This window comes from Giraffa tippelskirchi, chromosome 7, assembly GCF_054371585.1.
Source record: "Giraffa tippelskirchi isolate mGirTip1 chromosome 7, T2T-mGirTip1v1.2.pri, whole genome shotgun sequence".
NCBI lineage: Eukaryota > Metazoa > Chordata > Mammalia > Artiodactyla > Giraffidae > Giraffa > Giraffa tippelskirchi.
In genome coordinates, this window is record NC_137281.1 from 68314886 (window position 1) to 68341926 (window position 27041).

General features: G+C 40.4%; 1 protein-coding gene across 1 annotated transcript in view; it reads left to right on the plus strand.

The window, feature by feature from the left end:
* REEP5 (receptor accessory protein 5) overlaps window positions 1–27041 on the plus strand; it is a 46444-nt gene that overhangs the window by 9863 nt on the left and 9540 nt on the right. Inside the window, exon 3 of the mRNA XM_081505701.1 lies at window positions 16143–16281. Coding sequence (XP_081361827.1) covers window positions 16143–16281 — 139 coding nt within the window. The remainder of the gene's footprint in view (window positions 1–16142; window positions 16282–27041) is intronic.

A 27041-nucleotide genomic window follows, 5' to 3' on the forward strand; every position in this document is an offset into this window, starting at 1 on the left:
GAATGCAGCCATGAAATTAAAAGACGCTTACTCCTTGGGAGAAAAGTTATGACCAACCTAGACAACATATTAAAAAGCAGAGACATTACTTTGCCAACAAAGGTCTGTCTAGTGAAAGCTATGTTTTTTCCAGTGGTCATGTATGGATGTGAGAGTTGGACTATAAAGAAAGCTGAGCGCCAAAGAATTGATGCCTTTGAACTGTGGTGTTGGAGAAGACTCTTGAGAGTCCCTTGGACTGCAAGGAGATCAACCAGTCCATCCTAAAGGAGATCAGTCCTGGGTGTTCATTGGAAGGACTGACATTGAAGTTGAAACGCCAATACTTTGGCCGGCTGATGCTAAGAGCTGTCTCATTTGAAAAGACCCTGATGCTGGGAAAGATTGAAGCCGGGAGAAGGGGATGACAGAGGATGAGACGGTTGGATGGCATCACTGACTCAATGGACCTGAGTTTGAGTAAACTCTGGGAGTTGGTGATGGACAGGGAGGCCTGGCATACTGTGGTTCATGGGGTCGCAAAGAGTCAGACACGACTGAGGGACTGAACTGAACTGGACTGTATGAAGTCAGAAAAGGGGATGTTGAAAGGGAATACTTGAAGGAAATGCAGTCGAATAACTACAAGAGTTGTACTACAATCAATCACAAGTGAAAGCTATAGCATCTCAGCAGACAGTTCACAGCAGATAACACGAGGAAATGTAGGCTAAAAAGGGTTGAAATCTACTTAGTTACCATCTGCAATGGCAGACTCCTGAATAGAGGTTCACTACTCAGAGGAGAGTTTAGGAAGGTCGCCGTGGTGTGACTGACAGTTCTGAATCACCTTCTGTCTCACGAGAGCAAGTCTTCTGAACCTGAGCTAGGCTTCCCTAATGGTGCTGGAGGATGTGTATTTGTGGTTCTTTCATAGACTTACTAGTAAGGGATGTGTTTGTTTTCTTGTGTTTTTTATAGAACTTGTAATTATCTTTTTTCTTTTACATTCATGAGCACTTGGGAGCAGATATTTTTTCCACTAAGCTGCTTATGTCCCCATTACACCTGCTTTTTCTCTGCAGCTGTGTGTCACTTGTTAGGAGAGCTGCAGGGCAGCGCGGCGCATGCCCACACTTTCCTTCCCTGGAAGTGTGAAACACATCATTTTGGCCTACTGGCTAGTTGGACCAAAAATACAACTGACAGTTTGTAAATGTTGCCTTAAGCACCACTGAGGTCGTAAAATTTACGTTTGTCAGCTGTTGGCTGGTTGTGCTTTCACTTTGTATTATGGTTAGTATTACTGAACTATTTTAAGATGAAGGAGTTATGGAGAAAACTGTAATGCTAATAAATTATCCTTATAGCCACCCGTGAATATTTTGTAGATAATTACAGCCAGTATTTTGGTTATGTTTCTGTTTTTTTCCTTTTGCTTGTGTCATAGAGAAAAGAAAGTTTTGAGGAGCAAATAAGATGATTGATTTATTCGTAATGTAGTTTCTGGGCTCTGAAGCAGTTGTGGAGGGAGATCTCATTCCAGACTCTGTTCTGGAGTGTTCCCTGAGAACTTTAATGAACTGTTTTTTGTTCTCTTCATGGAGGCCCTGGAGATAGGATCTATTTGTTCTTCTGAGCTGCCTTCCTCTTCCCAGAGCTTTCTTTTTTTAGGAGTTTGAATGAGGACTCCATTTTTCAACTTAATATTCTTGAATAGTATTTCAAACAAGTATAGGGACTTTGCTGATGGTCCAGAGGCTAAGACTGCACACTCCCAATTCGGGGGGCCCAGATTCACTTCTTAGACAGGGAACTAGATGCCACATGCCATGACTAAAATATCCTGCATGCTATAACTAAAGATCCAAGCTCCCCCATGCCACACGAAGAGCCAGGACAGCCAAATAGATAAAAAAATATTAAAAAATATAATTAAACAAATATAATATTTATGGGACACTTTAAGATATTAAATACCTATCAATAATATTACCAGGTAATCAGTTTTGAGAACAATAAATCAGTATAGCAGAAGTTTAGAAACAGTTTCAAAAATTGCTAATGAAATTACTTTTATAGCAGTTGAAATATAAGCAGAGGCTGCAGAAACCTATGCTGACTTCATTCTCACACTCCCTGGTTCCTGGGAGTGGAGCTGTCATCTGTCCCTCTCACATGGCCACTATATATATCCTACAACTTCTGCTAGTGTGGCCAGGTGATCTAGTGAAGGGATCACTTACATGGTAGAGGTAACTCTAGATTGCTCTGTATATCTTGATGTGGCCCTCTTTCGTCTGGGAAAGGTCAGTTCAGGTTGTTCCTGCACAGGTTGTAAGGGTGCGTGAGTATAAGTTAAATTTTCCAATACATACTTGACATAGATATTATGTTCACAGAGCCGTCAAGTTTATCGACAGAGGGTTGTCACAGTAGAATTTGCACCTGCTGGTGTTTTCTGTTCGTTTATTGAAGTGTAGTTGGTTTACACTGCTGTGTTAGTTTCTGCTGTACAGAAGGTGATTCAGTTTTACATACATATATTCTTTTCCATTATGGTTTATTACAAAATACTGAATATAATTCCCTGTGCCATATAGTAGGACCTGGTTGTTTGCATCTGCCATTTTATTGCTTCGGGCATTCATCTTTTAATATTGCCTATTGAATAGTCTAAGGCTTTCTGTTTTGAATTATAAAATGTTAGCTAGAAAAGGTCTTAGAGATCAAGCTGCTGGAACTGTAGCTACCTTTAACATATTTGGAAACCAAGGTGATAAAATCACATTTTGTGACTTAGTTCACAAGTCTGTTGAGGCAAAGTCAGATGTAGGGATAAGGGTATCTGACTCCCCTGGCCTGCCCACTGCCAACATTCCTTATACTTTATATTCAACCATTACTGACACTTCCATTTTGCATTAAAAAAGTAGCGGACAGTTGGCAGATATGATCACCATAATTAAACACCAAAGTATCACCACTAAAAGACTGCTTTTGGCTTTTTTGTAATTCAACTTCCATTAGAGTTGCTTTATAGTCATCTTAATATACATTTGCCTGCAAATTTAGCTTATACTATATTAAGCATTTCATTAAGTCGGTCATTTTATACTATCAGTTCAGTTCAGTTCAGTCACTCAGTCGTGTCGGACTCTTTGCGACCCCATGAACCAGGCCTCCCTGTCCATCACCAACTCCCAGAGTTTACCCAAACCCTTGACCATTGAGTCAGTGATGCCATCCAACCATCGCATCCTCTGTTGTCCCCTTCTCCTCCTGCACCCAATCTTTCCCAGCATCAGGGTCTTTTCCAATGAGTCAGCTCTTCGCATCAGGTGGCCAAAGTATTGGAGTTTCAGCTTCAACATCAGTTCTTCCAATGAACACCCAGGACTGATCTCCTTTAGGATGGACTGGTTGGATCTCGTTGGCAGTCCAAGGGACTCTCAAGAGTCTTCTCCAGCACCACAGTTCAAAAGCATCAATTCTTCTGCACTCAGCTTTCTTTATAGTCCAACTCTCACATCCATACATGACCACTGGAAAAACCATAGCCATGACTAGACAGACCTTTGTTGGCAAAGTAATGTCTCTGCTTTTTAATATGTTGTCTAGGTTGGTCATAACCTTCCTTCCAAGGAGTAAGCGTCTTTTAATTTCATGGCTCCAATCACCATCTGCAGTGATTTTGGAGCCCAGAAAAATAAAGTCAGCCACTGTTTCCACTGTTTCCCCATCTATTTGCCATAAAGTGATGGGACCAGATGCCATGATCTTAGTTTTCTGAATGCTGAGCTTTAAGCCAACTTTTTCACTCTCCTCTTTCACTTTCAAGAGGCTTTTTAGTTCCTCTTCACTTTCTGCCATAAGGGTGGTGTCATCTGCATATCTGAGGTTATTGATATTTCTCCCGGCAATCTTGATTCCAGCTTGTACTATAGGGGAACACTATTAAAAATTAAAGGAGCATGGTATATTTTTTTGTTGTTCTTGTATAGTCATTTTAGAGGACAGTTTCTACATATTTAAGAAGCAGATTTGCTGCTAGTGATTGTATCCTTCTTTTGGGTAGAGAGGAAGATTGGATATGATATATACAGTAAAGAAGCAAATTGTTCCTTTACTTCTTTACTGTTTAGTTTTTTCCCTTTGTTTATCTCTTTCTCTGTTGGTGTTCTCTCTTGTTTTGAAAATACACCTACTCTGCAGCAAACAACAAGTACTTTTCTGAGTGTCCATAGTTTCTGATCTTTATTTCCATGAAGAAGAAAAATCTCTTCTTTACTGGCATGGAAATAAAATACTGTTCATGTCTTAAAATGTGTGTTTCTTTCCTTGTAATTTGACACACTGTATGTGTGAAATAATATTTGAAATGGCAGACTCCTAAACAGAGGTAATAGGAAATAGGAAAAACATTTTGAGCTGTCAGGAATTCCTACTTCACATTCTCTGATAAATTCTGGCATAGGCGTGCTTCTGGCATTCCAGAAGCACGCCTATGCCTAGTGGTCACAGTGTGTGTCTGCTGTATCAGAAAGGATTATTAACATTATGGTCCCTATTCTTCATATTCATGCTTCAAATAGTACACCTTAAACTCTGGAATATTTGTTTTTAAATGTAACTTACCACATTTAAAATAGAACAAAGCAAATGGACCAGAAGTAGATTCCTTTCTGTTCTTTATCAACAGCACATCTCAAAGCTTCTTGTTGCTATAGGCCTTTTTTATGAATGGTTTTTTTGTTTTTTTGATGTCCTGTCAGTCTGGAAATATAATCAACTTATTAAAATTAAAATCCTATTGAGAGTACAACTGGTTTCAGTAGTAAAGCCAGTGCTCTGAAGATATTTAAGATTAATACTTAATTTTACATCGTTTGGCTAGTTTGAAGTATAGTGACTAAGTTACATGTGAACCGCATACAGTCCGGGTAGTGTGTACCCAAGTTTCTTTGGTATGAGTGACCAGAAGCATAATAATGGACCTGATAATTCCTAGTTGAATTAACCCTTGGGCAAACAGATTAACTTTTATAATATTCAATTTTCTCTATGTAAAAGGAGGGGATAATTGAAGTTAAACACTAACACAGAATCAACATTTTAGGAACTGTTTAATTAAGGGTGGTGACTTTTAATTAACTTTCAGGGGAAAACTGACTTAGTCACAGTCATGGTTCTCTAACTCACGTCATTGAAATTAAATGATTAAGGAAAAACCTCTCAAGTAGTATTTTAACTTACTTTTTCTACTTATTATTTTTTGTTTCTTGTTTTATTTTTTCCTGTACTTAGATATCAGCAGCTTAAGACATCATTATTCTAAGGAGCAATAAGGTACAATAAGGTTTTGTTTTTCCAAGTTATAAATATGTGTTATGGCTAGTGGTTGACTTCTATTTTGGTATAGTAGTATACTTGTTCCTAAGCACTGGGCACAATTTTAATTAACAGTTTTTAAATATTAAATCTAATTTTTACTTTGTTTTGCTTCCATTGAGGTTTCTAGTTTCTCTTAACTCCAGTGAAGGAGGACCTTCATTGGACCTTTCCCCAAGCACACCTGTGCTTACTTAAGAATGGAACTGTCATCTGACTTTTTGATTTTCGGTCCTGGAGCGTCACTGTTTTGGCCCCAGAGCTTCAGTACAGTGTCCTGCATGGTCAATGTTCCACATATGCTTGCATCTGAACAGGTCTGTCACTGATAGTCACGGTGGATTACCTAGACAGTGCCTCCCTGGCCATTTTACCACCAAGAATTGAGTAGAGAAAAGTAAAGCTGGTTTGGTTTGGTTTGATTTGTACTGATGGTAAAGAATCTTGTGTGTTTTTTTCACTGCCTTTTTATCTTAAGAAAAATTACAACAAAGAAGATTAAGCCAGGCAGTCTTATTCCCTGTCAGAAGTTAACCTTTAAAGTAACTCATTTGAAATGTAGGACATAGGAATAAATCATTGCAAAATGGCTTAACTAGCTTTTTGTGTTTGTCATCTATGTTATGTTTCCCCTTCATTGTAGACATATGTATATATAATACTAGATATAATGTACACACAGCTTACACTCCATACTATTGTAGAAAATGGACATTTTTAACTTAATAACATGAATATATTGAAATACCCATTAACCCGGAATAAACTTTGAGTCTGAAAAAGTTATTATAGTGTAAAAAATGCTTAACTTGCAGGGGCTTCCTGGATCACTCAAACGGTGAAGAATCTGCCTGCAGTGTGGGAGACCGGGGTTCCCCCCCTGGGTTGGAAAGATCCCCTGGAGAAGGGCATGGCTACCCACTCCAGTATTTTTGCCTGGAGAATCCCATGGACAGGGGAGCCTGGTGGGCTACAGTCCATGAGGTCGCAAAGACTTGGGCACAACTGAGTGACTTTCAATTTCACATCAACTGTCTTTAGTTTACATGATTTCTTTCTAATGAAGTACTTAGGGAATTGGCAGTTTACTCATGTCTGTGAGTCAGGGAATACTTAGATTCTCTGAATGCTGACTCTTAATTTGGAGGGAGAAAATGCTGATAGACCGTATCTACTCGAACTTTGGTTTTTTAACATCTGTTTAATGCTATACTTTGGCTGGATTTTGTTCATGATCTTGCTTTTAGAAAGCAGCAGCAAAGAAACAGATGATTCAACAAGGTGGAGGCAGCCAGCAGTCACTGGGGCCGGGTAGTCTGGATGAGGGCTGGCCAGTGCTCACGTCTCTGTCAGTGCCAATTCAATACCAGTGTCAAGACTTTTGGCCAGTCTTCCATGTAACGTAGACCTGAAAAATGTTTTAAGCAGTGCCCAGATTTATTACATTGACCTGCAAATAGGATTTTTGGATTTCACCTAACCCTTTACTCTCTGTAGCATTTTGGATTTAGAGAGTGAAGTACAATTAAAATCCATGAGTAATTCTCTAATCTCTTTCCTGTGTTAACAATGCTGTTAATCCTTTATGTTCTACTTAGCCAGAAGGACTGCAGTGTTCTTATTGCTCTCTTTTCTTTTTAATCCTTTGCCTCCTATGATAATAATAAATTGTCACCATATTATAATTACTACCTAATACAGTAATATTTTTGAGTGCTTACCCTGTTTAAGTGCTTAACATGTATTAACTAAGTTAATCTTCATAGCAACACAATGAGGTTTATCATCCCTACTTGACAGATGAGCACACTAAGGCCCAGAAAAACTTGCCCAAGGTCATGTACCTAGTAAGTGGTAGGACCAGGATACAAAACTATAAGCCAAGTATAGTAAAATAATGTAAAGCCACATGAACATTGGGAAGAAATGAAGGGGAAAGCCTGGCTATGTCATAATTCAGTGTAATTAATCATCTTTTGATGCTTTGCTTTGTATAGTAGGAAATTCATTTCAGTTTACTTTGGTTGCTCAGTTGTGTCAGACTCTGTGCAACCCCATGGACTGCAGCACACCAGGCTTCCTTGTCCATCACCAACTCCCAGAGTTTACTCAAACTCATCTCCATCGAGTCGGTGATGCCATCCAACCATCTCATCCTCTGTCGTCCCCTTCTCCTCCTACCTTTAATCTTTCCCAGCATCAGGGTCTTTTCTAATGAGTCAGTTCTTCGCATCAGTGGCCAAAGTATTGGAGTTTCAGCTTCAACATCAGTCCTTCCAATGAATATTCAGGACTGATTTCCCTTGGGATTGACTGGTTGGATCTCCTTGCAGTCCAAGGGACTCTCAAGAGTCTTCTCCCACACTACAGTTCAAAAGCATCAATTCTTCAGCGCTCAGCTTTCTTTATAGTCCAGCTCTCACATCCATACATGACCACTGGAAAAACCATAGCTTTGACTAGACAGACCTTTGTTGGCAAAGTAATGTCTCTGCTTTTTAATATGCTGTCTAAGGTGTTCATAACTTTTCTCCCAAAGAGTAAGCATCTTTTAATTTCATGGCTGTGGTTACCGTCTGCAGTGATTTTGGAGCCCCCCAAAATAAAGTCTGTCACTGTTCCCATTGTTTCCCCACCTATTTGCCATGAAGTGATGGGACCAGATGCCGTGATCTTAGTTTTCTGAATGTTGAATTTTAAGTCAACTTTTTCACTCTCCTCTTTCACTTTCATCAAGAGGCTCTTTAGTTCTTCTTCACTTTCTGCCATAAGGTGGTGTCATCTGCATATCTGAGGTTATTGGTATTTCTCCCAGCAATCTTGATTCCGGCTTATGCTTTTTCCAGCCCAGCATTTCTCATGATGTACTCTGCATATAAGTTAAATAAGCAGGGTGACAATATACAGCCTTGACGTACTCCTTTCCTGATTTGGAACCAGTCTGTTGTCCATGCCCAGTTATATCTGTTGCTTCCTGACCTGCATACAGATTTCTCAAGAAGCAGGTCAGGTGGTCTGGTATTCCCATCTTTTCCAGAATTTTCCACAGTTTATTGTGATCCACACAGTCAAAGGCTTTGGCATCGTCAATAAAGCAGAAATAGATGTTTTTCTGGAACTCTCTTGCTTTTTCGATGATCCAGTAGATGTTGGCAATTTGATTTCTGGTTCCTCTGCCTTTTCTAAATCCAGCTTGAGCATCTCGAAGTTCACGGTTCACGTATTGCTGAAGCCTGGCTTGGAGAATTTTGAGCATTACTTTACTAGCATGTGAGATGAGTGCAATTGTGCAGTAGTTCGAGCATTCTTTTTTTTTTTTTTCGAGCATTCTTTGGCATTGCCTTTCTTTGGGATTGGAATGAAAACTGACCTTTTCCAGTCCTGTGGACACTGCTGAGTTTTCCAAATTTGCTGGCATATCGAGTGCAGCACTTTCACAGCATCATCTTTCAGGATTTGAAATAGCTCAACTGGAATTCCATCACCTCCACTAGCTTTGTTCATACCGATGCTTCCTAAGGCCCACTTGACTTCACATTGCTGGATGTTTGGGTCTAGGTGAGTGGTCACACCATCGCGATTATCTGGGTCATGAAGATCTTTTGTGTATAGTTGTTCTGTGTATTCTTCCACCTCTTCTTAATATCTTCTATTTCTGTTAGATCCATACTGTTTCTGTCCTTTATTGAGCCCATCTTTGCATGAAATGTTCCCTTGGTATCTCTAATTTTCTTGAAGAGATCTCTAGTCTTTCCCTTTCTATTATTTTCCTGTATTTCTTTGCATTGATCACTGAGGAAGGCTTTCTTATCTCTCCTTGCTATTCTTTGGAACTCTGCATTCATATGGGAATATCTTTCCTATTCTCCTTTGCCTTTTGCTTCCTTCTTTTCACAGCTATGTGAGGCCTCCTCAGACAACCATTTTGCCGTTTTGCATTTCCTTTTCTAGGAAATTAGAATGAGGAGGAAATTAGAATGAGTCAATTCATATGATGGGTGGTGTGACTTTCTTTTCTCCCTCTGTGTCATTCAGTGTGTATTGTGAAAAAAAGGTGTCTTTTCACTCAGTTGTGTCTGACTCTTTTGTGATCCCACGGACTGTAGCCCACCAGACTCCTCTGTCCATGGAATTCTCCAGGCAAGAATACTGGAGTGGGTAGTCATTCCCTTCTCCGGTGGATCTTCCTAACCCAGGGATCAAGCCCGGGTCTCCTTCAAGAAGGCAGATTCTTTACTGTCTGAGCCATCTGTGTGGACTGAAGGACTTTAAATGCCCTAAAACACAATAGATTGTGTCTGATCATTGTTAGGGAAGTTTGTTTGTTAGAAAATCATGAGCTGTTTTCTCAAGAGAGAAATTAAGTGAATGTGTCTGCTGTTCCCTTAAGTGTTTCTTTTAACAAGGCCCTAAAGAGACCTCGTCTCATAGGAGACAATAGTTATATAAAGTCTGGTGCCCTGAGTTTTTCCCTCCAAATAGAAATATTTGTCCTCACTTTTGTTATTAAAAATAGTGCATGCTGTATATGTATAACTGATGCTCTTTGCTATACACCTGAAACTAACACAAGATTGTAAGTCAGTTATAGAAAAATATTTTAAAAATAAGTAGATGCTAATAGATGCTCACAAATATAGCAAATAAACTCGTTGTTACCAGTGAGGAGGGGGGCGGGGTAGGGGCAATATAGGGCTAGTGGATTAAGAGGTACAACTGTTAAGTATAAAATAAGCTATAAGAATATATTGTACAATGCCAAATATAGCCAATATTTTATTATAACTATAAATGGAATATAACCTTTAAAAATTGTGATTATACTGTACACCTGTAACTTATATAATATTGTACACCAGTCGTGCTTAAATTTAAAAAAGATAGTACATACTCATTGAAAGATCTTAAACAAAATTCCACAATCCCAATACTCAGAATTAACTGTATTCAACTTGAAAAAAATATTTCTAAATGCCATTCTTGGTCTATAAACACATACAGATAGTTTTCCTTTTTCTTTAAATACAAAATTAGTAATCTGTTTTTGACACTCAGCCCTATATCTTGGACATCTCTCCCTGTTAAGGGATATCCTTTTAAAGGCTTCAGAAATATTTCACTGTATGGATATACCCAAATTTATTTAAACAGTCCATCCTGCCCTTAAAAAAAATGTAGAAACACACGCCTCTATAATCTCTTTTTCTGTAATCTTTGAGTTGAAAGTCATTTTAATATCACTCTTTCCTCTCTGAAGTTCATTTTATTTTGTGTCTATAAAATGTAGAACTTGAACTAGAACTTTCAGACATCTTACAATTCAGCAATCTACAATTTCTAATTCTGCTCGGTGAATTTTTAGAACTGCTTGCCAACCATCTTCCACAGCCCAGGCCCGTCTCCTGCTCACCCAGGCCTTGCTTCCTTTTTCTGCCTGCATGAGGGATGTGAAGCTTTGCCCCTGAGCCCTGCCGCTGGAGCAGCAGTCACAGCAGTGAGTTTAGGTGCCCACGACAGTTGGCGGAAAGCGGGGCAGGACTGTGCTGCCCTGGGAGTAGCTCTGAGCCCAAGGCCACTGCTGGCATCTGCCGTTCAAGGATGAAGTGGCACTAGAGAGAGAGTGGCCCAGGACTCGGGAGAGCGTGGTAGGACTGCTGCCAGCCGCTGTGGCGACAGTCCCCGAGTCCCTCCAGGATCGAGCTTTCTCCTCTCTTGGCTTCTCATTCGTTGCTGGAAAGGGGTCGCCTACCCTCTGGCCATAGCTTTTTGGAACTGATTCAGTCATTTTGCTTTTTTGTCTTAGAAATGATATGACCAAGTGGTACTGAAGCTGGACCTTGGAGCTGGTGGTTCTGAAACTTAGCTGTGTGTTAGAATCACCTGCATAACTTTCTAAATGCACATACCCATGCATGCTGGAGAGTTTGAGTCACTAGGTCCAAAGGACCTAGTGTATATGTTTTTTGTATATTTATACACTATAAAAATATAGTGTATATATTTTTTAACAGTTCCTGAGGTGAATGTGGATCATCATGTAAGTCTGAGAACTGGTGGACTAGGGCACCAGCTTCAAACACCATCCCGTTCACTTCTAATGGTCCTCCACCTCAAGGAAGCCGGATGACTGGCCCTTCAGGAATCTGGATTTTGAAACTCTGACCTTTTCCCCTGTTAGTCTGCTCTGTCCCCAAGCTGACCTCTTTAAGCCTTGATTTTCTCCAATAGAGGACTCTGATCCCTTCCAAAAGTCAGATTATGAACTTTTCTGTATCTGTATAAATGAAACAAACATTTACTAACTGCCCACTTAGTACCAGACACTTTGCTAAGTGCTGTGCCAACGGGTAGTGAGTAGTTCTCCCAACTGGGAAAACAACTTGGGACAGAGAAACAGACAGAGGCTTTGTGGGAGCACATCTCGGGGTCCCCTGGCGATGCGATTTTTCTTCCCTAAGCCTCAGTTTCTTCCTTGCAAAAATGAGAATAACATTACCTGTTACATAGGCTATTCTGAAGGTTAAATTAAATAATTATTAAGTTCCTATCCTTCTCATTCTTTATTTTTGCCTCTTTGGCTAAAGACCAAAAACTAAAAATGGCCTAAGGATAAAGTTGCATCTTAGGATTTCTTGAATCCTGTATGTTGCGTGAAAGGTTGATATATCTTCATTCTGATATAAGTTAAAATGCTCTTTAGCAAATGTAAAAGGCAGCAGAGTGGTCAAACATGCAAAGGGCCCAATCCCAAAGGCTTCTCCATATCAACAAGCAATTCTCAGATAATAGTAGAGAATCCAAGTGTGTGTGTGCTCAGTCATGTCCGACTCTTTGTGACCCCATGGACTGTAGCCCGTCAAGCTGCTCTGTCCGTGGGATTTTCCAGGTAAGAGTACTGGAATGGGTTGCCATGTCCTACTCCAGGGAATCTTCCTCAGCCAGGGATCCAACTTGCATCTCTTGCATCTCCTGTATGGGCAGGCGGGTTCTTTACCACTGTACCTGGGAAGCCCGAGAGTCCAAGAGTTCAACTCAATTCTGACACTGTCTACCCAGAGACAGAATCAAATTACAAAGCTGAAAGGCTCAGTCCAACAAGACCTCCTCACACCTGAAGCACCTGTAACAAGCCCCGGTTGTTAGTCTGTGCTTCTGACCAACTGGCTGTCGACCAGAGGTTCCTGCGTCCCCTCTTTAGGTTTAATTGGAATGACTCACAGAACTCACTAGATGACCAATCTATTATAAAAGGATTAAAGGAAACAAATCAATAGCCAGATGAAGAGATACATAGGGCATTGTTTATTTTTCTGTTTCTGAATCTGTGGACCTTGACTAACATTTGAAAAATAATTAGTCTTTCCAAGGCAATAGAAGCAAAAGCAAAAATAAACAAGTGGGACCTAATCAAACTTATAAGCTTTTGCACAGCAAAGGAAAACATCACCAAAATGAAAATATAGCCTACAGAATAGGAGAAAATATTTGCAAACAACATACTGATAAGGAATTAATTTCCAAAATATACAAACAGCCCATAAAACTCAGTAACAAAAAAACCAAATAACCCAATCAAAAAATCGGCAGAAGACCTAAAGAGACATTTCTCCAAAGAAGACCTACAGATGGCCAATAGGCACATGGAAAGATGCTCAACATGCTAATATTAGAGACATGCAAATCAAAACTACAATGAGGTACCATCTCACTCTGGTCAGAATGGCCATCATTAAAAAGTCTGGAGGGCTTCCCTGGTAGTCCAGTAGTTAAGAATCTGCTTGCAATGCAAGGGACACTGGTTAGATTCCTGGTCCGGGAAGATCCCATATGCCACAGAGCAATGAAGCCCATGTGCCACAACTACTGAGCCTGTGCTCTAGAGCCCGTGAGCTGCAACTGCTGAAGCCTAGAGCCCGCGCTCTGCAACAAGAAGCCACTGCAATGCAAAGCCCGTGCACCACAATGACGAGTAGACCTGCTGGCTGCGGCTAGAGCAAGCCTGGGTGAAGCAAGAAGACTCACCACAGCCTAAAGAAAGAAGTAAATCAGCATGCAAATCTCAGAAAAAGAAAAGGTCCTATAGTGTTGGTGGGAATGGAAATAGGTGCAGCCACTGTCTAAAACAGTATGGAGATTCCTTAAAAAACTAAAAATAGAGTTGCCATGTGATCCAGTAATCCCACTTATAGGCATTTATCTAGATAAAACTCTAACTGGAAAAGATATACCTGTCCAATATTTATAGCAGCATTATTTACAATAGCCAAGACATGGAAGCAACCTAAATGTCCATCAACAGATGAATGGATAAAGATGTGATCCATATATGCAATAGAATATTACTCAGCCATAAAATAAAAGAATGAAACAATGCCCTTTGCAGCAACACAGATGGACTTAGAGATGATCATACTAAGTGAAGTCAGACAGAGAAAGACGAATACCATATGATAACACTGTATGTGGAATTTAAAATATAACACAAATGAACTTAGAATTGACAATCTAATTGACAATTAGATTTCTAATTGAACTTAGAAACAGGCTTGCAGAGCCTTGTGGTTGCCAAGGGTGGGGGGTGGGGGTAGGGGTAATTAGATTAAATTAGGAGTTTGAGATTAGCAAATACAAACTGTTATATCAGATAAACAGCAAGGTCCTACTGTATCACACAGGGGACTATATTCAATATCTTATAATAAACCATCTATATAATGGGGTTTCCCTCATAGCTCACTTGGTAAAGAATCCACCTGCAATGCAGAAGACCCGGATTCGATTCCTGGGTCAGGAAGATCTCCTGGAGGAGGGATAGGCTACCCACTCCAGTATTCCTGGGCTTCCCTTGTGGCTCAGCTGGTAAAAAATCCGCTTGCAATGTGGGAGACCTGGGTTTGATCCCTGAGTTAGGAAGATGCCCTGGAGGAGGGAAAGGTTACCTACTCCAGTATTCTGGCCTGGAGAATTCTGTGGACTGTATAGCCCATGGGGTTGCAAAGAGTCGGACATGACTGTCAATCTGTCAATATAATATCTATCATATCTATCAATATAATAGAAAAACACACACACACACACATATATATATAACTGAGTCACTTTGCTGTACACCAGAAAGTAACACAACATTGTAAATCAACTATACTTCAATAAACAAAGTAAAAATGACATAGAATGGAACTAAAAATATCAGTGGTTTCATAAGTGTTTGTTGCCCCTTTGTCCAGGATAAGATGTATAAGAAACAAATTTTTACCATACTTAATAACGGTTAAAAATCCGCTTAAATGTAAATAGATACACCGTGCGTGCTTGTGCTCCATCGCTTCGGTCCTGTCTGACTCTGCGATCCTATGGACTGTAGCCTGGCTCCTCTGTCTATGGGATCCTCCAGGCAAGAATACTGGAGTGGGCTGCCATGCCTTCCGCCATGGGAGCTTCCCCAGATAAACTATATTCTATACCAAATAAAGCATAGCAGGAATAAAAAAACCTTTCATGTAACGGATGGACATTTGTTAGCTCTTTGGTTCACATGCTTGCCTACTTTTTCCTTTGACTTCCTATTACATCAGCTAGTTTCTACCTGAGGAAAGCTCAAGCACAGACACAGTCTACATGTGACAAACCATTATTTTATAATTAGCTCTCTTCAATTTATTTTATGATTCTGTATTTACTCTTGATGTTCAAAACAGCATTCACTTCATCACCCTCACCCTCTCCTCGCCTTTTCCTCATGTCATTAGCAGTCATTTCAGTCAGCTATAATTTTTCCCCGCTTGGTCATTTTCTTAAAACACCCATGTAGGCAGGCACACATACCCCCATGGCTGCTTCTGATTAATTCAGAGGCTTTCGTGGGGATGATTCAGCATGATTCATCAGACTGTTTCTTTGGCGAACCCCTGTTACCAAGTAGCCAATGTCTTTTCAGTAGTTAACTCATTGCATAAGCTAAACAAGATTCAGATTTCTAGTTTACTGATGCAGTCCAGCTCAGTTATGATAAGTATCCAGACATGTCAGGATAGGATAAAAAATTATGGAATTGGGTCTTAGAATGAAGGGATTTTTAGGACTAGAAGAAATTCCTGTGATTGAGAAGTAAAAGAAGATTATTTTAAATTTAGTTCTGTTCATTTACAGAATGAATTTTGTTTAAGCAGTCGTTGGTACTGAGAAAGTCCTAGTTATTAACTGATATGGGGAGTAAAGTTCACAGCCTCAGCATCACGTGACGACAGTCAGCACCACCTGGACACCATTTAGTTTTCACCTGTTTGTTATGAAGTATGTTATGAACTTTGGAGAGCGTTCTGGAACTATGTTTCAGGAGATATTTTTTACCGAAATGCCTACTCACTCATGACGTACTTCAGTTAAAGTGCGTAAGAACTGAACTGCATGAGTGAATTCTTGATGGATCCCTAGCGGCAGGACCCCACTGAAAACGGGGGTTCCTCTAGTTTCCAGTCATTCGTGCCATTTCCTGGAGCTGTGGTGGAGGCTCAGGCAAGGTGGGGACCCATGGGGCAACTGGTGCTGGCATCTCTGGTGACCACAGGACTGGTAACACGTAGTCATCATAGCTTGTCTTGATGTTTCTACTTTGCTGTCTGTTTTCATGTTGTACTCATGCGTCTAGTGTCATGGTGCATATATTGCCTGAGTTTTTCAGTTGGTATTGGAGGGCAGCAGTGAAAGGATGATCTAAATTGTCTCATTGAGATCTTAATACATAATACACTTGCTTTTGTATTGCCTTTCAGAATTAAAGCCATAGAAAGCCCCAACAAAGAAGATGATACCCAGTGGCTGACCTACTGGGTGGTATATGGTGTGTTCAGCATTGTCGAATTCTTCTCTGACCTCTTCCTGTTCTGGTTCCCCTTCTACTACATGTTGAAGGTACGTTGGCTTTTCCTGAACTGCTGTGTTTTCTTTCATCTATGTTTTTGCTTTGCTCCCTACCACTAAAAAAACTTGTTCTCAGGACCTATATACAAGGAATAGGAACAGATGCTTGAATGTTAGACATCTCTGGCTCTGCCTCAGATTATGTAAACAGGAAGAAAGTACTTGATATATCTAACTATTTTGTGTATTACCTTGGAAATAGCCAAAGCAATTATGTCTGTAATATGTGTTTGATAATAATGAAAGATGAAAATACAGTGAACTAGCACAAGCATTGCTCTTTGCCAAAATCCTATCTTCATGCACTATTGTCTGTGTTTGATGCATAAACATTGCAAATTTTATCGATCCATCAATTATTCACAGGTGTGTGCTGGAGTCTTTATTTTTGGACAAAAAATACTCATTTCTTATATAGGTTTGAAAAAGAAGATGTGAAATCGGCTGAGGAAGTCATTTTAATAACTGACAGGTCCATCAGTCTGGCATCTGCCCTGCCACACCCTGTGTTTGGCAGAGGACTCACTTTAGTTACAACTACGTGAGGAAAGGCAGTAGAAGTTGAACTTTTTCCTAATGGGACCTGTATCAACTCTGGACTTGCATCAGAGGCAAATGATGATGAAGAAGTTCACAACTTTTAATAGAGTGGTTGGTTCTTTTTCTGTAAATGGGACAAGCTGTCTTTAGTTGATTCCTCGAGTGTCTTCTGTGGAAGAGGCCCTGCTTCCCACTAACTTCATAGGATGTAAACAGTGCCTCAGGTTCACTGAGCCAGACTTCCCAAGCTGCAGAGGGTTTAAGTTCAGCTCTTATGAATTATGGGTTCTCTTCTTTCCCTTCATACTCTTTAAGTATTTGCTTGAGTAAGAGTTACAAGTGAAAAAGTTTAAAGACTCAAGTAAGAGTACATGTGAAGTTACACAAGAAATAGTTTGAGTTACACGTGAAATAGTTTAAAGACTCAAGTAATTCTCTAAGAATTTTGAAGATCTGCATTCCTTCCCCCTGTATTGCCTCTCTTAAAAGTTATTTTAATTTCTGTCGAATCTGTTTCCTTTGTATATTTAGACCTGTTTTGAGTGTCCTTGTTATTTTAACTTGTCCTAAATGTCTATATTTCTGTTTACTTTCTTTTTAGACTTTTTTTTTCTTCCTACAATTTGTTCTTTTATACATATATTTTTAATTAATTTTTTATTGAAATAATTGCTTTACAGAATATTGCTGTTTTCTGTCAAACCTCAACATTAATCAGATATAGGTATACATATGTCCCCTCCCTTTTGAACCTCCCTCCCATCTCCCTCCCCATCCCACCCCTCTAGGTTGATACAGAGCCCCTGTTTGAGTTTCCTGAGCCATACGGCAAATTCCCATTGGCTATCAATTTTACATATGGTAATGTACGTTTCCATGTTACTCTTTTCATACATCTCATCCTCTCCTCCCCTCTCCCCATGTCCATAAGTCTATTCTCTATGTCTGTTTCTCTGTTGTTGCCCTGTAAATAAATTCTTCAGTACCATTTTTCTAGATTCCGTATATATGTGTTCAGTTCAGATCAGTTCAGTCGTTCAGTCGTGTCCAACTCTTTGTGACCCCATGGACGCAGCACACCAGGCCTCCCTGTCCATCACCAACTCCTGGAGTTTACCCAGACTCATGTCCACTGAGTCGGTGATGCCATCCAGCCATCTCATCCTCTGTCGTCCCCTTCTCCTCCTGCCCCCAATCTTTCCCAGCATCTGGGTCTTTTCAAATGAATCAGCTCTTCACATCAGGCGGCCAAAGTATTGGAGTTTCAGCTTCAGCATCAGTCCTTCTAATGAACAATCCAGGACTGATCTCCTTTAGGATGGAGTGGTTGGATCTCCTTGCAGTCCAAGGGACTCTCAAGAGTCTTCTCCAACACCACAGTTCAAAAGAATCAATTCTTTGGCATTCAGCCTTCTTTATAGTCCAACTCTCACATCCATACATGACCACTGGAAAAACCATAGCCTTGACTAGATGGACCTTTGGTGACAAAGTAATGTCTCTGCTTTTTAATATGTTGTTTAGGTTGGTCATAACTTTTCTTCCAAGGAGTAAGCGTCTTTTAATTTCATGGCTGCAATCACCATCTGCAGTGATTTTGGAGCCCCCCAAAATAAAGTCTGACACCATTTCCACTGTTTCCCCATCTATCTGCCATGAAGTGATGGGACCAGATGCCATGATCTTAGTTTTCTGAATGTTGAGCTTTAAGCCAACTTTTTCACTCTCTTCTTTCACTTTCATCAAGAGGCTCTTTAGTTCTTCTTCACTTTCGGCCATAAGGGTGGTGTCCTCTGCATATCTGAGGTTATTTATATTTCTCAAGCAATCTTGATTCCACCTTGTGCTTCCTCCAGCCCAGCGTTTCTCATGATGTACTCTGCATATAAGTTAAATAAGCAGGGTGACAATATACAGCCTTGACGTACTCCTTTTCCTATCTGGAACCAGTCTGTTGTTCCATGTCCAGTTCTAACTGTTGCTTCCTGACCTGCGTACAGATTTCTCTGCAGGTCAGGTGGTCTGGTATTCCCATCTCTTTCAGAATTTTCCACAGTTTATTGTGATCCACATAGTCAAAGGATTTGGCATAGTCAATAAAGCAGAAGTAGATGGTTTTCTGGAACTCTCTTGTTTTTTTGATGATCCAGTGGATGTTGGCAATTTGATCTCTGGTTCCTCTGCTTTTTCTAAAACCAACTTGAACATCTGTAAGTTCACAGTTCACATATTGCTGAAGCCTGGCTTGGAGAATTTTGAGCATTACTTTACTAGTGTGTGAGATGAGTGCAATTGTGTGGTAGTTTGAGCATTCTTTGGCATTGCCTTTCTTTGGGATTGGCATGAAAAGGGACCTTTTCCAGTCCTGTGGCCACTGCTGAGTTTTCCAAATTTGCTGGCATATTGAGTGCAACACTTTCACAGCATCATCTTTTAAGATTTGAAATAGCTCAACTGGAATTCCATCACCTCCACTAGCTTTGTTCATAGTGATGCTTCCTAAGGCCCACTTGACTTCACATTCCAGGATGTCTGGCTCTGGGTGATTATCACCATGATTATCACCATGATAATCTAGGTCATGAAGATCTTTTTTGTACAGTTTTTCTGTGTATTCTTGCCACCTCTTTTTAATATCTTCTGCTTCTGTTAGGTCCATACCATTTCTGTCCTTTATTGAGCCCATCTTTGCATGAAATGTTCCCTTGGTGTCTCTAATTTTCTTGACGAGATCTCTAGTCTTTCCCATTCTATTGTTTTCCTCTGTTCTTTGCACTGATCACTGAGGAAAGCTTTGTTATCTCTCCTTGCTGTTCTTTGGAACTCTGCATTCAAATGGGTATATCTTTCCTTTTCTCCTTTGCTTTTCGCTTCTCTTCTTTTCACAGCTATTTGTAAAGCCTCCCCAGGTAGCCATTTTGCTTTTTTGCATTTCTTTTTCTTGGGGATGGTCTTGCTCCCTGTCTCCTATACAATGTCATGAACCTCCGTCCATAGTTCATCAGGCACTCTGTCTATCAGATCTAGTCCCTTAAATCTATTTCTCACTTCTACTGTATAATCATAAGGGATTTGATTTAGGTCATACTTGAATGGTCTAGTGGTTTTCCCTACTTTCTTCAATTTCAGTCTGAATTTGGCAATAAGGAGTTTATGATCTGAGCCACAGTCAGCTCACAGTCTTGTTTTTGCTGACTGTATAGAGCTTCTCCATCTTTGGATGCAAAGAATATAATCAGTCTGATTTCGGTGTTGGCCATCTGGTGATGTCCATGTGTAGAGTCTTCTCTTGTGTTGTTGGAAGAGGGTGTTTGCTATGATCAGTGCGTTCTCTTGGCAAAACTCTATTAGCCTTTGCCCTGCTTCATTCTGTACTCCAAGGCCAAATTTGCCTGTTACTCCAGGTGTTTCTTGTCTTCCTACTTTTGCATTCCAGTCCCCTATAATGAAAAGGACATCTTTTCTTGGGTATTAGTTCTTAAAGGTCTTATAGGTCTTCATAGACCCTTTCAACTTCAGCTTCTTCAGCGTTACTGGTCAGGGCATAGACTTGGATTACTGTGACATTGAATGTTTTGCCTTGGAAATGAACGGAGATCATTCTGTCATTTTTGAGATTGCATCCAAGTACTGCATTTTGGACTCTTTTGTTGACTATGATGGCTACTACATTTCTTCTAAGGGATTCTTGCCCACAGTAGTAGATATAATGGTCATCTGAGTTAAATTCACCCATTCCAGTCCATTTTAGTTCCCTGATTTCTAGAATGTCTATATTCACTCTTGCCATCTCCTGTTTGACCACTTCCAATTTGCCTTGATTCATGGACCTAACATTCCAGGTTCCTATGAAATATATGTGTTAGAATATGGCATTTATCTTTCTCTTTCTGACTCACTTCATTATGTATAATAGGTTCTAGGTTCATCTACCTCATTAGGATTGATTCCAATGTGTTCCTTTGTACGGCTGAGTAATATTGCATTGTGTTTATATACCACATCTTCTTTATCTATTCATCTGTCTATGGACATCTAGGTTTCTCCCATGTTCTATCTTTTGTAAATAGTGCTGCAATGAATAATGGGTATATGAGTCTTTTTAGTTTTGGTTTCCTTAGGGTATATGTCTAGGAGTGAAATTGCTGGGTCATTCAGTTCAGTTCAGTTCAGTCGCTCAGTCATGTCCGACTCTTTGTGACCCCATGAACCACAGCACGCCAGCCCTCCCTGTCCATCACCAACTCCCAGAGTCCACCCAAACCAATGTCCATTGAGTTGGTGATGCCATCCAACCATCTCATCCTCTGTCGTCCCCTTCTCCTCCTGCACCCAATCTTTCCTAGCATCAGGGTCTTTTGCAATGAGTCAGCTCTTCGCATCAGGCGGCCAAAGTGTTGGAGTTTCAGCTTCAACATCAGTCCTTCCAGTGAACACCCAGGACTGATCTCCTTTATGCTGGGTCATATGGTGGTTTTATTCCTAATTTTTTAAGGAATCTCCATACCATCTTCCATAGTGGCTGTATCAGTTTACATTCCCACCAACAGTGCAAGAGCGTTCCCTTTTTCCCACATCCTCTCCAGCATTTATTTTTTGTAGACTTTTTGATGACAGCCATTCTGACTGGTGTGAGGTGATACCTTATTGTAGTTTTGATTTACATTTCTCTAATAATGAGTGATGTTGAACATCCTTCCATGTGCTTGTTAGCCATCTCTATGTCTTCTTTGGAGAAATGTCTGTTTAGGTCTTTTTCCCACTTTTTGATTGGGTTGTTTGTTTTTCTGTCATTGAGTTGTATAAGCTGCTTGTATAACTTGGAAATTAATCCTTTGTCAGTTGTTTCATTTGCTATTATTTTCTTTCATTCTGAGGGTTGTCTTTTCACCTCGCTTACAGTTTCCTTTGCTGTGCAAAAGCTTTTAAGTTCAATCAGGTCCCACTTGCTTACTTTTGTTTTTATTTCCATTACTCTAGGAGGTGGGTCATCCAACTGGGGAATAAAGCAATGAAAGTAAAACTAACAAATATGTTGAGAGGAAAGGAGATTAAGAAAAGAAAGAAAGAATAGATATGCAAAGTTAAATAAAGGTAGATAAAGAAGATTTATATACGTTAAAAATTAACTGCAAGGGGGAAAGAACAGTAGGAAAAGCAAACAAAGGAATAAATGTAGAAAACATAATAATAGGTTTAAAAAATTAAAATTTAAAAAATAAAGAGGAAAACTCTACAGAACTGCAAAAGCCCAATGTAGAGGCAGAGGTTTATGACAACAATAAAAAATGTGACTGAAGAAATAAAAAAAAGCTCAAAAACTTAATTGGATTTCTCAGTGTCAATAAAATCGAGAACTACAACAGAGGGGGAAAAAGGAAAAAAAGAAAAAAATTCCAAAGAATCTACAGAACAAGTCTAAAAATAAGAATAATAAAGGTTTATCTTGAGTCACTGCTGTCAAAGTCCTTTCCTGTGCTGGGGATCACAGTCGACCTCACCTCCCTAGGATGCCCTCCAACACTGTACTGATCTCTGGACCTGCTGTGAGGGCAGCTCAGATTCTAATCTGGTCCTACTCCTGTGTGTTCTTGCTTCCAATATCCACAGCTATCAGAGCTAGTGCGTTTTCTTTTGTGGGAGTTCTCAGTGGCCTTTTATATATTCCATAGACACAGAGTCTGCCTAGTTGATCGTGTGGATTTAATCTGCAGCTTGTACAGCTGGTAGGAACGTTTTTGGGTCTTCTTCCTTAGCCACACTGCCCCTGGGTTTCAATTGTGGTTTTATTTCCATTTCTACATGTGGGTCATCCACTGGTGTTTAGCTCCTGAGGCTGCCCTGTAGGGCTTGGGTTTGCCCCCGTGAGGGCCAGGTCTGGAGGTGGTGCAGCTGCTTCTGTTGCAGGCGTTCTGGCAGCACCAGGTACTCAGGGGGGTTGGCGGCTAGGGCAGCAGGAAATACAGTCTCTAGAAGGGTATGGCAACCAGTACTGGCCAATACGCTCTAGTATTCCTACCTGGAGAACCCCCTCTCTGTCAGAGGAGCCTGGCAGGCCACAGTCTACAGGGTCGCAAAGAGTCGGACAGGGCCAAAGAGACCCTGCGCACATAGACACACACACGACTTTTTTTTTCCTGTGGCAGCTCTGCCCCAGTGAGAGCTGAGCATGACGGTGGTGCAGCTGCTTGACTTGCAGGGACCCTGGCGGCGCCAAGTGTGCAGAGACACGGAGGCGCGGCAGGAGTTACGGCCCTATCGGAGTCTTTTCTCCAGCCTCTGTAGCTGGCGATCAGAAGGCCTCTTTGGCTAATCTTTCTCCGTAGCTCCACCCGTTCAGGCACTTAGAGGGCTCCCTTGCCTGGGGTCCTACTCTGTAGATAGACGCATCAGGCACTTAGAGGGGCACCCTGACTGGGGTCCTACTTTGCAACCCGGTGCATCAGTCACTGAAAGGAGCGTCCTGGCTGGGGTCCTACTCTGTAGTTCAGTGCGTCAGGCATTTGATGGACCAGCGTCTATTCTTCAGGGGCTGATGCTGGCGTATGGAGAGAGAGAGGCTATGGTGATGGCTCCACCCCCTATGCATGACTCAGCAGTATTGCCTTGCTTCCATGGCTGCCTGGCTTTCCTCCACAGTTATTTCCCACCATGATCTCCTCCCTCACATCCCCTGGATCCTTCTCTCCGCAGTCAACAGCAGCCGTCGCCCTGAGATTGCTCCACAATCCCTAAACTCCAGCTCCCAGCCGCTGCCCCTTCCAGGAGACCCGCGTTCCAGCCCGGCGTATGTCTGGCTGTGTCAAGGACTGTCTGAATCTCATTCCATTTAGGCTGCCAAAGATCAGCTGTTGCACTTGCAGCCTTAAATGTTTCTCCTCTGACTCAGACAATTGCCCCGATGTGGGGATCGGACCCCTGCTTCACTTCCCCCACCTGGTGAGGGCAGGTCCAGTCCTACTAACACCCCTGTTTTCCCCCCTAGTTCCTTCGTCCTACTGAGTTTTGCATGGTTCTATACATTCTTTTCCTCTGGTCAGGTCCTCCTGTCCGCTCTCAGCTGGTGTTCTGCATGCACTTCTGTGTTTGAAGGTGTATTCCTGATGTATCCATGGAGAGAGATGTACTCCACGTCCACCTACTCCTCCGCCATCTTGTTCTCTCTTTTTAGACTTTTTATCTAAAGAAACATAGATACAGGAAATTAGATACCAGAAACTCGCTTATTCTTTGATTTCCCTCCCTGCAACCACCACTACGTTGATATTATCTTGATTTTTAATTCTGGGTAATTATGGATTTTTTTTTTCTTTTCCTCTGGCCTTACCTATTTTTCAAATATATTTGTTTGTGTTTTCCTTCTTTCTGGGAGTTTTTCTCATTCTGATATTACACTTTCAATTTTGTTCCATTTGCTCTTTATGCCATACACTGTGTTTATTTCAATTATTTTATTTTTCATTCCTAGTAATTTTGCTTGGTTCTTTCTCATTTTTTTTGTTCTTTCATGTCACTGTATTTCTTTTAGTGTAGTTAATTTAAAATTCTTGGTCAGTCACTTCTAAAATTTCTGCTGCTGATCTGTAGTTGACTGTGCTGTCTTTGTTTTGAAATGGTTGTACTTTTCAAATACCTTGTTATTTTGGCCTGTAAGTTCATTTTTCTCAGGCATATCAGCTATTCTATTGGGTGCTGGAATGGAGGTGGCCACACCCTGATCCATGCTAGTTCTGGTAAACTCAGGATAGGGGGGCAAGTGGGGAGCCTGCCCACCCTAAACTGGGATGGAGAGCCCCAGGCAGCAGAGGAGCCACAGTTAATCACCCTTCCCTCCCCAAAATAGCTCCTCGGGTGCAGGCATCACCCTTTGGCTCCCCCAGCAGCATTCGAAGCAGGTGCTCCTAGGTGGTCATTCACAGCTCTAGGGGTTGGAGCAGGGGGCTTGAGGAGAAACTGCCCTGGCTACTTAGTCCGCAGCTGTTTCCCTCAGTCCCTTGCAAGGCAGGACTTCTATGCCAAAACCTCTGCTTTAGAAAAAGTATAAGCGAATGTTTTCTAACTTGGAGGAATAGAAATTAGACAAACATTTCTCTATAACGCTGGGAAGCATAAACAAAGGAAAAATAATGACAGACTAGGAGGATGTATTTACATTTTTACCAGATATGGAATTAATATCCAGAATATATAGAAAAACTTACAAGTAAGAAAAAGAGAAAAATGAAACATTTCATATAGAGTCATTTCACACAAGAGAAAAACGACGAGTAGTCAGCAGTCTGGGAAATGTGAGATAAAATAGTCAAATAGTATAGCTTCCTCATTAAATTGGCAGTTATTTAAAATGTCTGCATTTCTGTTTACTTTCTTTTTAGACTTTTTATCTAAAGAAATGTAGATACAGGAAATTAGATACCAGAAGCTCTCTCATTCTGGTAATTACAAAAAAACCCTGAAGGGTCTATCAACAGGTAAATGGTTAAATGAATTAATAGTATTGTACATCCATACTGTTAAATGAAATAATTCATTATTTTGCAATTCATTATTGCATAATTCATTATTTACAAAAAATTATAGCTTATATACAGTATGAGACCATTTATGGTTAAAAAAAGAAGCTAGATAGTTAAAAATTTAAATGAAAACATGAATATTCTTTTAAAAAAGCAATTCTTTGTTTATTTGACTGCACCAGGCCTTAGGTGTGACATGTGGGATATAGTTCCCTAACCAGGGGTTGAACCCAGGCTCCTTGCATTGGGAGCACGGAGTCTTAGCCACTGGATCACCAGGGAAGTCCCTGGATATTCTTTTAACTTTGAATCATGTTACCACAGAATGCCTTGTAACACAGCTGAAAAATTTTCCTTTCAAAAGAAATGGGAAAAAAATGGTCTATAGGAAGATTTAGATTTCATAGGCTGCTGGATTTTTCATGTTTTTGTTATCCAGAGATATTTAGCATTTATAAAAATAGCTTTATAGTCTTTAATTTGGATGTCCATACTTTAAACTTCAAATACTTTTGAATCCTTTAAGATCTGTCTGATGGCAGTGATGCAGACACTGCAGTCTGCAGTCTCTAACAGCAAGAAACTGGGTTTTTGCTTTGGGCCCCACTGCTTGCCACCAGCAGTCTCCTGTCAGTAGAACCACTACACCAGCACCTGACCTCAAACTTCTGAAATGTGAGCAATCTGACGTCAGCCTGCTCTTGATCACCTCTGCTAATGGAGGCCCCTTGAGATAGAAAGGCTCCAAAATAAAAGATAATCAGAAAGTCACTTATATTTGAAGTGCATTACAGAAATTGCTGTGCAGCAAGTTTTCCTCCCTAATAGTGAAATGAATGTGCATCCATTAGTAGTGAGTGCCCCGCTGTATGATGGCGTGGCGTCCAGAAAGAGTGAATTTATCCCATATGTTCCAAATAGATAATATACTTGAGATGATTAAAAATTGATCACGCTGTCAATAAAAATGTTTTCTTCCTGTATTAGTGGTGTATTCTGGGTGGCTTCAGTGAAGTGACTGAGAAAAGGTCTCTGAATTGCAGAGTATGTGAGAGTATTCCATCTTAAGGACTAGTGGGTTTTACCTGTGCTGTTGCTACAATCACAAGGTGATTGTTTGGGAGGACGAAGAAAAGACCTGCAACTAAGGCCATGTTTGCTATTTTATCTTTTGCAGAGTTAATATTGTTGACCTGTTCCCCCATTTTTCTAAAGTAGCCTGTTAGATTGAAGGAATGTAAGAGGAACCAATGGCGAGGCATCAAAGGTTGGTTGAGAAGATACTGTTCATGTATTGAGCTAGAAAAAGTGGATCCTGCCTGTTTAGAGCTTTGATCTGAGCTCTGCCTTGGAGCAGGAAGGTTTAAAAATAAATGTATTTATTTAAGAATAATTTCTCTGATTGTGAAAGTAGTATATCTTCTTTATTCAGCAGATATTTATTTAGAACCTCTGTGTGCCAGAATGTGTTTTAGGTCAGGGGGATTTTGGTGAATTAATCATTGCTGTTGTACTGTTTGCATCTGTGGTTGTGTGTATGTGTGCCTTGTGTGTTGGGGCATGTTTTATGTAGAAAATAAAATAGTATTTTAAGACTCCCACTATTATCATCTTAGGGTAGTCTTCCTATTTTTTAATGTGCAAATAAATTTCTTGATATAGTATATACACATAGAGAATTGTGTATGTTATTCC